At 36.3% G+C, this 12,101-nt stretch overlaps 1 protein-coding gene across 1 annotated transcript in view; it reads left to right on the top strand.

Annotated features, from left to right (window-relative positions):
• NUP58 (nucleoporin 58) overlaps positions 1 to 12,101 on the top strand; it is a gene marked incomplete at its 5' end in the record, with an annotated part of 33,124 nt that overhangs the window by 15,773 nt on the left and 5,250 nt on the right. The window contains 4 exons of the mRNA XM_024750982.1: positions 614 to 693; positions 2,691 to 2,809; positions 3,240 to 3,322; positions 6,505 to 6,706. Coding sequence (XP_024606750.1) covers positions 614 to 693; positions 2,691 to 2,809; positions 3,240 to 3,322; positions 6,505 to 6,706 — 484 coding nt within the window. The remainder of the gene's footprint in view (positions 1 to 613; positions 694 to 2,690; positions 2,810 to 3,239; positions 3,323 to 6,504; positions 6,707 to 12,101) is intronic.

The raw sequence follows: 12,101 nt of genomic DNA, 5'->3' as shown, positions 1-12,101 counted from the left end.
AGAGTGGCACTGCAGAGGAGTGGAAGGGAGGTTAAGTGTGTGAGGCATACAAAATTGGGCCCCTAGACTCAGGTCTCAGGTCTTCCAGCTACGTGGCCTTGGGCAGATTACTTAATGTCTGTAACTTCGTCACCCACTTTATAGAGTTGTTACTGAGGAGTGACCGTGATAATAGAAGGGGAGCCTGTAGCACAGGGCTTGGTACACAGTAAGTAAGTACCCAGAATGTTAACTGCTGCTGTCATCAACCTCAGGGTTATTACTACTACCTTGCTTTTTTTAAATAGTGTTTTCTATAGTTGTATTATTACAGATTTTAAAATAGTAACACCGTCTTTAACTGTGGATGAATTGACTTCACAAATCCTACAGGAATCCATGGTTTCTTAAAATAGACCATAACCATAATATAACTTTATTATAAAGTTTGTTAAAAGTGTAGTTTGTCTTGCCTGGAAGGTTTTAGCACCTTGTAAAGCGGCTTCATCCATAAGTTCTCACAGCATATGAAGCTCTAGGAATGGCGTTGTCGAAGTTTCAGTCCAGAGGTAGTTGGTATTTTTAGCTTAACTTTTAATTGGCTTTTTCTTTTTCTTAACCTCTATTATATCAGGAGTTAAAAAATGCTGAAATAGCTTTAAGAACCCAGAAAACACCACCTGGACTCCAACATGAGAATACAGCTCCTGCTGAGTAAGTTAAACAAATGTTTTTCTCTTTAAAAAAGCAGAACAGTAAAAACAGTATACAGGGTAGGGATTTTTAGTTTACTTTGTAGCAAGTCTGGGCACCTTATGTGGATTTTTAAATTTAATTCTCATAATAACTCAGAGGGTATATCATCCCCATTTTATTGAAGGGTAAGTGAAGGCTAAGGTCTGAGCTTTTACCCACTATTATGCAGTTGCACTTCATATTACTTACAGGGTCTATTCTACTTGATTACATTGTGCAGGTAGTAGAAACTTATATTTATACCCATAAGGACTTTCAATTAAAAAATACTTTATGATAGTCCCTTCCTTAAACAGGGCATACTAAGTATAGTTTAACTCTTTCACGTATTTCCATAACTTGTATTTGCATACATAATAAATCTTCAGGAAGAAAAATTACAAAGTGTAGATAAGTGAACCTGAAAAACCCACCTGTACCCAGCTTGTATATTCATGTGGTTTCCATGCATGTGGTATATGTCTTGCCTGTGTCGTGCAGGAGAGTAATAGCTCATATTCTCAAATGCTTGCCATATGCCGCACAGCGCGCTTGGCCCTTCACCTGCTGTACCTGCTTTCCCACAAACCCTCCACAGCTGTCACATTCCAGTCTTAGAAATGAGGAGCCTGTGGCATGAAGAGGAGAGTCCTGAGCTTCTGCGCGGTAGGGGTCTGGTTGACTCCTGGCCCCTCACCCTTTTGTTTTGTTTTTTCTTTTTATTATAATTTCAGATTTACAAAAAAAGTTTCAAGAATGAAACAAAGAATTCTCATGTATCTTCCATCCAGATTCCCTGCATGTTAACATTTCTACTGCAGTTTCGTTCCTTGCTCTCCATATGTGTAAATACATTTTCCCCCTGGACAGTTAGGGTTGTTTGCAGACACGATACCCATTAATGCTTGAGTACTTTAGAGTGTATTTCTTAAACATAAGGATATTCTCTTACGTAACCATAGTACAGTGATCAAAATCAGGAAATGGACAATAACAGTGATACTCCTGATACCTTATTCGGATTAGCATGGGATGAGCTCCTTCGCTGGACTTCCTCAGTATCTTATTCTGCTGTCTTGTTCTTCATGCTGCCATCAGAGATAGTTTTGAGATGGGTTGAATTGTGTGATTTTCCACTGTGAAAAGCATTCACAGTTCCCCATTTCTTGTGGAGTCGTGTTCAGACTGCGTTTTGTGCTATTCAAGGTCCCTTTTTATCTTTCTAGCATTCTCTCGTTAAATTTATCAGAATAGTGATTATAATTACATACTCTTTCTGTAGCACACTGTAGTGTTTTCAGATTATAAATATCAATAGTATTTCAGATTATAAGAACTGTACATAAGAACTGTAAGTATTTGGCTGTAAAATCTAGTTGACAATTGCACGGGTTTTTTGAATTTTTTCTTTTGAATTTTAGACGTATAGAAAAGTTGGAGAAATGGTAGTACAAAGAATTTTTTTATATCCCTTACCTGCTTCCCTTGCTGTTAACATATTACATAATCATGGTATAATTATCAAGAACAGGATTAACATTGGTACTATATTAACCAAAATACAGAACTTACTGTCTTTTCCACTAATGCACTTTTTCTGTTCTAGGATTCTTTTCACACTGGATTTAGTTGTTATTTCTCCTTAGTCACTTCCAATCCGTAACATTTATTCAGTCTTTCCTTTTCTTTGATGACCTTGACATTTTTGAAGAGTATTAAATTATTTTGTAGATTATCCCTTAATTGGTATTTTTTCATGATTGGAGTAAGGCTGTGCATCTATTTTTCAGACCTTGATAACTTACAAGTTTGGGTTTTTATTTCAATAATACCTCTGTCACTTAAAGATACATTATTTCATCAGACTAATTCAAAGGCCCTCCTTAAATAAACAGGGGCATATCTTTGTTGGAATTTTGAATATAAAGGAAACAGTGTTTTAAAACTGATCTGACTTGGTAAATGTTATTGTATAGCTACTTCAGAATCCTGGTTCAGCAGTTTGAGGTGCAGCTCCAGCAGTACAGACAACAGATTGAAGAACTGGAAAACCATCTTGCCACCCAAGCGAACAATTCACACATCACCCCTCAAGGTAACATGCTTTCCGTGGTAATTTTTTTTTTAATAGCACTGTTTTTTCAGCTAGAGAGCTTAAGCTGTTATATAGTCGATATTCTAGATTATTATTACTAGTAGTTGTCTTAAACTGCCATAAGACAATTTCCTTAAAAGTCCTCGATTAGCTCTTTATTTCCTATAAATATAAAATGCTTTGTTATGAATTATTATGATGTAATGGCAGATGTCCTAGGGCACCCCACCCACCCACCCCGCCCCCCAGATTACTGATGGAGGAGTCCTTCTCTCAGTCTGTTCTGCTGTCTTCTCTCATCCATGGAAGTATTGGTGTAGTTTATTCATCCTATACATTAACTGTACCAAAAATTGGACTCAAGTAATAGAAAAATAATATCGATTGTGTCGTATACATATTTGTGTGATAATATGATTTTCTTTTATAGATTTGTCAATGGCTATGCAGAAAATTTATCAAACATTTGTAGCTTTAGCTGCACAACTTCAGTCTATTCATGAAAATGTGAAGGTAAGTTCTCATTGCCTGTTCATCTATCTGGACATCTACACCCAAGTGAAGTATTTATTTGTTCATTCACAGGACAAAAGTATCCATGCTTATTACAGAAATAGCGAAAATTATATGTAAGTGAAAAAGACTAAAACTAAAATAATGCAGATCATGCCCAGACACAACCATGGATAAGATCTTTAAAAAAAAACAACAAGATCCAAGTGTCCTGTGCACTCTGTTACTTTAACTTCTTCCATCATTGGGAACCACATTCCACGTTCATACACACGCGTCTTCACCGTCATCTTTAGTAGTCAGGATTTCACTGCATGTGTGTACGTAGTCTGTGTAACCCGTTGTTTTCTGTTGGACATTGGGTTGTTTCCATCTCTTTTAGTTTATTTCTGTAGAAAGTAAACAGTCTTAGTAGCAAACTCATGTCTCACTGCTTTAATTTTATGTGTGTTTTAAATGTTTATTGATCCCTACATAAAAAAAAACTTGCTAAAACAACATTTGTCCCTTCTAAACACAGGAAACTGTATTTATTAAAATAATAAAAATAAAATAATTTGTCACTGAATATTTTGAACCTTGTGTAATATGTTCATTTTTAGAAATTATTTGGGCGAAATGTTAATACACGTACACTTTTTCCATCAAGCAGATATAATTAAAAGTCTTTCTTGGAGTTACGTATAGTCGGAGAAAACCTTTAAAATTCAAAGCATCCAAGCCTGGGTCTAAATCAATCCCTAACTGTAATAGAACTCCATGGAGATTACCAGTATTTTCATTTTTATTTTCACTTGATGCATGGTAATATAATTTTTTTTAAGTTAACCTCTTAAATCATACCATTTTTGAAGTGACAGCATACTTCAGACCTTTTGCCTTAATAGATTTAAAATTTTAAACCAAATCTTTAAAATAATTTGGTTTTAAAGGAGGAATTTTTATTAAATTCTCTTGAAACTTTGTCTGCAATAAGTGTTTAGTTTTTTAAAGTGCTAAAGGTGATTCTCTGTTGGCACTTTGAAGTCTGTGTTCTGCAGATGTTTTTTCCCATTAAGTTCTATTATGAAAGTTTTCAAATACACACAAAAGTAGAGCACTATTATAATGAATGCTCAGGTACCCACCACCCGACTTGGGCCATTATCAAGATCCTGCTGATGTTGTTTTATCAGTTCTCCACATGTGCTTTTTTCCCCTGGAGTATTTTTTTTTTAATTAATACTTTTTTTTTTTTGGTGGTACGCGGGCCTCTCACTGCTGTGGCCTCTCCTGTTGCGGAGTACAGGCTCCGGACGCGCAGGCGCAGCGGCCATGGCTCACGGGATGTGCCCAGCTGCTCCATGGTGGATCTTCCTGGACTGGGGCACGAACCCGCGTTCCCCTGCATCGGCAGGCGGACTCTCAACCACTGCGCCACCAGGGAAGCCCCAATACATTTTTATTTTATTAAAAATTTTTTTCATTGAAGTACAGTTGGTTTCCCTGGAGTATTTTAAAGGAGATCTGAGACATATTTGTAAATATAGATGTTTTTTCAATGGCAGTTTATTCTCTCTGGTTTGAAAACTACCTTTTTCGGTAACAGGGCCATAATGAGACAGAGATTTGCACAAAAAGCTCCAGTTCACGTTGGATAAACTTTACCTGAAATTTTGACCTACCCCTTTTTTTAATACACATCCCAAGAACCAAAGGATGTTCCATGATCAGATTTGACATTTATTTTCAGCTGCGTTTAGTAAACTGTAATTTCTAGACTTGTTCACCTCTTATAAGAGGTGGTTTTTTTTTCCTTTTGTGGTGTTATTAACAACACAGATAACCTCTTGAAACAGGCTTGAGCCACCTGATCAGCCAGGCCTCCACAACATTAACAAAGTTAGGCGTAACTTTTATTAATTCTGTAGATAATGGTTGGTGTCAGTTTTTTGTGTTTTTTTTTGACTCTCAACCACTGCGCCACCAGGGAAGCCCTAAATGTCTTTTTTAAGTTTCTAAGATAGGTCATTATTTCCCATTATCTGAAGTAGAACTAAAATTTATGGGCTATTGATGTCACACGCTGCATGGTATGTGCTTGTAATTGCACAGAAAGAGGGAGGATGCGTTTGGGGGAGATCTGTTCTTGTAAGCTGTGGTTTCTGATGTCACAGGCCCACTTCTGAGTGTATTTCCCCAGTTTCCAGCTCTTGGCAGGCCCACTTGCACACGTTGCAGAGGTGGGAAAGCTTGGGACTGGAGCATGATACACTGACGTCCACACGGAAGGAGGCGACAGCTTTCAAATGCTGGAAATACCTGTCACAACCCAAAGCCTCATATTTACTAATTTCCTCTAAGAACAGGTTGGAAATATGAAAATCTTACGTCTCTTCAAAAGTAATATAAAACTGATCTAAACTAAGCTAAACCCTTAAAGTATTTAATAATTGTAAGGTGAAACAGAATCCTTCCTATTAATGGCCTTAATTAAGGCAAATGTTGTATTGGGTAATCCAGCCCACTTTATGAAGTTGGTAATTTTTCTTACTCTGAAATTATAAACTCTCTCTTTTGTTTTCCCTCCAGTTTGGTTACATAAGCTCAACATGAGTTATTCTCATTGTAAAATAAACAATGTTGATCAAGTAAGAGCCCTCTTTATACCCTCCAAACTCTCTCTGCTTAGGTGATGTCTTATTTGGACTCGTGTCACCCATGCCTTTTATTATTTATTTATTTATACCGATAAAAAAGGTATTTAACAAATATATATTTAGTGGGCTTTTTTTTTTTTTTAAAGCTCTTTGAATCTAAAAGTTATCCAAAGTTTGGCCTTTGGAGGGGAAATTTTCATGAGAAACTGGAATATTTAATATTTAAAATGGAATTTTAGATACTACTTTGCTTGTCTAAAAGCTTAGCTAACTTATTTTAAAGGGGGCCTCCTGAAGTCAGAATATGTTAGGCAGTTGATCATAAAGACATATGACTAAAATAGGGAACGCAGTATACAAAGGTGTGATAGAACTCTCCGATCCATCACTCAGATCCTTCTGATTTGAAGGTTAGATGAAGTGTGTAGTGTTGGCAGTGTTTTTGATCTGTCTTTGCTAACTTATTTCATGGTTATATTCATCCCTATATTACCCAAGTCAGCACAAAACTTGATTAATCTTTTCTTTTTTTCATTCCTGTAGGTGCTCAAAGAACAGTACCTTGGCTACAGGAAAATGTTCTTGGGAGATGCTGTGGATGTGTTTGAAGCCAGGCGAGCAGAAGCCAAGAAGTGGCAGAATGCGCCCAGAGTCACTACTGGACCCACCCCTTTCAGCAACATGCCAAACGCAGCAGCCGTTGCCATGGCTGCAACACTTACACAGCAGCAACAGCCTGCTACAGGTCTGAATGCATTCAAGTTATAGCTTCTTAACTGTTAAAATGCAGAGAGTTTATGTGCATTTTTATGAGTCTTCCTTTTGTGTTAGCACTGAAGAAATTTCCATGAGTAGCTGTTCCAATACAGTCTAAAAATTGTGATGGACACAATTATAAACCATATACCTGATAAAAATGCAGGGTAGTCTTAGCAATAATTATACATCAATTAGATACTGAATATTGTGAATTAATGTTATTTGCTGTATTGCTATAAATGCCCTTTAGAACATAGTGTTCCACTACTGAATTACATTTAAGAGCAACAGATTCTAAAATTGTGACTGTATTGTGTATTGTTTTAAAGTCAGAGGTAAACCAGCCATAGGTTGGCACTTTTCGTACCTGATGCTGACGGGTGGTGTGCTCTCACATGCAGTGGTTACAGAATGCCCACACTCAGGATGAAGTATGTCTTTATCGACTGAAGTTGTGTTGAAGATCAATAGGTTTGTTTGATCAGAGAACAGGCCTTCTTAACCAAATTTGGAAGAAGGTACATGCTAGAATTATTTGTACCTTTTCAAAATGAACAGAACAGTGGCAAGAGCAGGAAAAAATGTTATGAGATGCTTTGGATTATACGTGAAGAAGTATGAGCTGGGAGGTTGAGCAGATGAAAATAACTGGTGATATACTGGAAAGCAGATAATTTTAGTACCATGGTTTAATTTCACTTCTTACGAGAGAAACATTTTTGTGGTCTAGTTCTGCAGTGTTTAGTTTGGTCTTGTGTCTTTCAGAGATGATTACTTATCTTTTTACTCCTGCAGTCCCTATTTTGTCAGGCTTGAAGTGTGACAGAGAAAAATGTAGTCTTAATGGACACTGATTTTTTTTACTTGTTCATAAATTTTTGTGTAGTGCTTATTAGTTATTCTATAGCATGTGTGTTTCTGAGAGTTCCTTGTAGTCCAGTAGTAAATTATAGTACAAAAAAGTAAAAAACGTACATCTCTAGATTGCGTTCAGGCTGCCTCTACTAGGGAAGCATTCTCTGGGTTTCACTATTGGCAGTTTAAAAAATTGTTCTTCACATTTGGAGATGACAGAATTGACTTACCATCAGTAAATGGTTGATGATGGACTTATGCCAAACCCTCCACGCTCCATGGCTGGACCCATGTGAATAGTGGCTGACATAAGGACTGTGTAGTGGTTCTCTAGCTGGCTGGAGTACAGGGTTGCGTTCTCCAGTTACAGAGGGAAAAGAAGTCACTGTGGAGTTGGTTCCTATCAGGTCATTATGGGATGGGTAGATATCAAATCAACCCCATAATGACGGTCGTCAGTTCTCATGATTATTTACCCAGCTCATCCAACCGACTACAGCACCAGTTTACTTTTTAGGGTTACTATTAATCCCAAAATAGATCAGAGAAGCAGGATTTGGTTAGGTGCTCTTTAAACATAAGGGATTTCTATTCTAATCAATAAAACTGGAGAAAAGTCAGTTAACTGAGCTGCTGCGCTGTAAGGGAATTTAATTGTGTTCTGCGGTGTACAGCTAAAACTGAGGCAGAACCACCTGTCGGATTTTTGTTTTATACACTTTCTTACGTAGGCAGTTTGGAGAGGTTTGTAGGTTTTCACTCTCACATTTTGGGCTCATGGGCATCTGAAGAAATACGTTCATTCTATATGAGTGCCTCCTGTGTGCTGGGCTCCAGGGATATAAAGGTGAACAACAGAGATATGGTCTTTGCTCTCTGTGGTGGTGGAGAATATTAGCTGAGTTTAGAGTCATCATCTTGAAGAGCCTTTTGCTCACGTGCTTCAATTTTTTGTGGACTTTAACCAGGCTTTGGGGAAACTGACTCCCTTGTACATTCCCTGCAGTTGTGAAGCCCACATAAGGGCTTTCTAATCAGGTGGCAGGAATTGTAATTTATTAACTTAAACAGTCTTACAGTGTTTGCATTTTGAGTTGTATGGATTTTGGGAACTGAGAAGCCCAAGGATAGCGATCATTTTGTATCGTCTTCTTGTTTCCCACCTGTTTCTCTAAAGGTCTCGCACGCTCCACAGCCCATCCCTTTCTGTCTCTCCCCGTCAGGACTAGCTATTTCAGTCCTGTCACCACTAGAGTGAGACGCAGCAGCTCCGTTAGATGCATGCAGCCCATTAGGAATGCCCCTCTTTATTGCATTGTGCTCTGTACCCAGTGACTTATTCCTTCTGTCCTGTGACTGATGAAACCTTTTTAAGTGCCAGTAACAAATTTTGAGGACCATCTAGATGAATCTGGGTGAGGCTTGTGTGCTGTTTTTACACAGCCCTGTTGATGTGTGCAAGGTTTGAGTTGTCGGGGGATTTGCTTCTATTTGCATATGGATTCTTGACTTTTTAATGTAAAAAAGCAGGCAGCTTCTTAGGCTGATACCTTCTGAAGGTGCTTTCTGTGTAGTCTTTCTTGGAGGTGGAAGTATGGACGTAAGTGACTTCTTGAGCCTTCTTCGATGTCTTTTAATGAAAAAAATATATATATGATAGAACTTAGGCCTGTGTGATTTGTGGTTATTGCTTCTGAAGGCTGAAGAGAACTGATGAAGAACTCCACGGGCTATTTATGTATGAAGTAAGCATCATCCATGGATTGCATGACAGCAGATCTGGAGTACACGTGTCCCCCAGTGCTTCTGAAGCCTCTTAAAAAGCTTAAGACATTTACGTTAGGCTTTTCGGTATAATTTTAACTTAGGATAGATTGTTTTAAGCTAATGTACTGGGATTAAGTTTTGCTGTTGTGTTTTGACACTTTTAAAAGTTCTTGATGTTTACATAAAAAGACTTTTCTCATATGACTTAGCTGCTGTTTTTAAGGAGAGCTGAGACATTTTGTTAGGATTCCTACTTTCTAGCTTTTAAGTGTATGTTTGGACGTTTAAGGTGTAGTGTTAAATAGGAAACTTCTTCATTTTACTTTCTCGTGGTTTTATGATTTTGTTATATTTAATAACCAAAGGACATTCCCCATTAAATCAGTAAAGTATTTGAAATTGGGGAAGACATTTTTTGTTTTTTAAGAAAAATTATTATTTAAAAAAATATGACTTAGGAATAACCATGCCAGTGACATTACGTATTTTGAGTGATCATTGAAAATTATAAAAAAATTTTAGCACTTTAGTCCTTTTCCTGTGAATGCAGTTTTACTTTTAAGAAAGTAGAATTTATTCTGGAAAATATGAATTACAGTGCTAAACTTGATTTTGTTGTGTGTGAGTATATTATTCAGTAACTTTTGTAAAATGTTACTCTACATGAAGATTTCACTTTGGGCAATCTTTGGGATATGTTACTACTAACTTGGTTTTATTTATGGAACTAAGAGCCTCTCATTGAATGACTAATGACTATTCAGATTTTAAAACATATTTCTTGAATTGTTTACGTAACATTTGCCTGAAGGATGTAGATTCTGCTTTCTAATAGTGAAAATAATTTATATGGTGGCCAGAGTGTAATATATGCTGATACTTTGGCATGGGAGATATTTATCATGAGTTTTTACTATTAAAAATGTTATACATTTGCCTACTAGTTTTATAAATGATGTTGCCTTCAGAATTTGTGTGAAGGTACAAAACTCAAAATATCATGTACCTGTTGTGCAATGGAAAGTCTTGTCATCGTTAGAGTTCTTGATCACCTGGATCCTGAATATTCATGACTAGAGTTGCTCTTAAAAGCAGACCCGCACACAACACGAAGCATGTTACTTGAGTAACTCTTAGGACTTGTAGGGCTGAGGGCTGTGGTGTGCATTATGCTCTAGGGTCTTCCACCAGCAGTGCCTCCTGTGAACATGTGACACTTAAGTCTCTCAATGTTAAAGAAACTGGACGTGTGTTTTCTACATATTACTCTCATTAGAAACAAGAGGGTAATATGCTTAGTTTCTTTTTCCTGTAGTAACATTTTACAAAAGAGCTGCTAGGCAGGTATTTTATTCTCAAACTGATCTCAAACTGGATGTAAAAATTTTAATCTTTTTTAATTTATTTTTTAATAGCGGTGTAAGAACTCTGGCTGCTGTTAGTCCTTATTCTTTATTTTCTGGGTAGAAGCTATTGGGAAAGTCCAGTTTCCGTCCCAGTGTAGCAAAATGTAGTTCCTTAGTTTCTTTTTTCTTTTCTTTCCTTTTTCTTTAATGTTTTATAATTTTACACTACCTTTTTGAATATACAAACCTCATTCTTCATTGAACAACTTGAAGGCTTTGATTTCTTTAAAAAGTCTAAATATCAATCTGTATATTACTTTGGCAGTTCCCTCAACTCTGAGATGCACTGATCACTGTGCTTGAAAAAGACAAGACTGAAGATTGTACTATGAAATTTATCAAATAATTTTCATAAATTATTTATCAGATATGAGAGATTTATAGATTTTTGTATTCTGCTTAGTTAAAAAAAAAGGTAGTTAAAAAAGGGAGGCTAGTAAGTTTGATGCTATTCTTGCCAAACAAACTCAGCCAAAATCTCTAAAGTAACAAATGGGAAAAGGATTACTAATCGTTCTGCATCTGAGTACATTTTCCAAGATGTTGGAAAGAAACTTCTGAATTGAAATCTTGAATGTATTGAATCTGTCAAGGTACACAGCGGTGCCTTTGTAAATGTTCATTCTCTATCTTATTTCATCAGGTGATAAGTGGTGTAATGTAGCAGAGCTTAACGGTAGAACTCAGTTATCACTCTTTGTGAACAAGTTGGAATTGTCATGTTACTGTGTAATTGATTTGCTTTAAGATGAACAATAAATTTAATAAAATAAAACATTGTCTTGTTTTTTATCTATTTATTTATATATCATTTATATTTCCATGAGAAATCATGCCTAGTTTTTGGTGCTTACTCTTATGAAGTAACATGATGGTTTTGCATGTTAGTGTCAGTCTCTTTTGATCAATTGAGACTTGACTCTAACAGTTAAGGAGCGTATTTTAAAAAGAAAAAAAGTAAAAACGTTTACTGAATACAGCAACTAGTTTTATCAGAAAACAAGCGGAGAGATCTAAAACCATTCTAGAAGTAAAACTAAAAGAACTATAATTTACAATACATTAAAGATTTCAAATTATTTAAACTAACACTCATCTTTCCGTGTGGTAAGCCTCTTTTAATTGTCTAGTGTGAACAAGTTAATTTTTTTAAAATTTATTTTTGGATAGGTAAATCAGCTGGGACAGATAAATGAGGCTGGGGGGACATCCTGAAAACTAAGTTTTAGCAAATAGAATTTGTTAAAAGTAATCACTGTTCATTTTTAAAATAATTTCATAAAGTAACTTTAATCTTGAAAGAGTAAGGCAAATTTGTTTTTTTTCCCCCCCCCCCATTTTTTTTTTTTTTTT

Source organism: Neophocaena asiaeorientalis, unplaced genomic scaffold (assembly GCF_003031525.2).
Source record: "Neophocaena asiaeorientalis asiaeorientalis breed wild unplaced genomic scaffold, Neophocaena_asiaeorientalis_V1.1 scaffold443, whole genome shotgun sequence".
Classification (NCBI taxonomy): Eukaryota; Metazoa; Chordata; class Mammalia; order Artiodactyla; family Phocoenidae; genus Neophocaena; species Neophocaena asiaeorientalis.
This window is presented reverse-complemented; position numbering and strand designations above follow the sequence as displayed.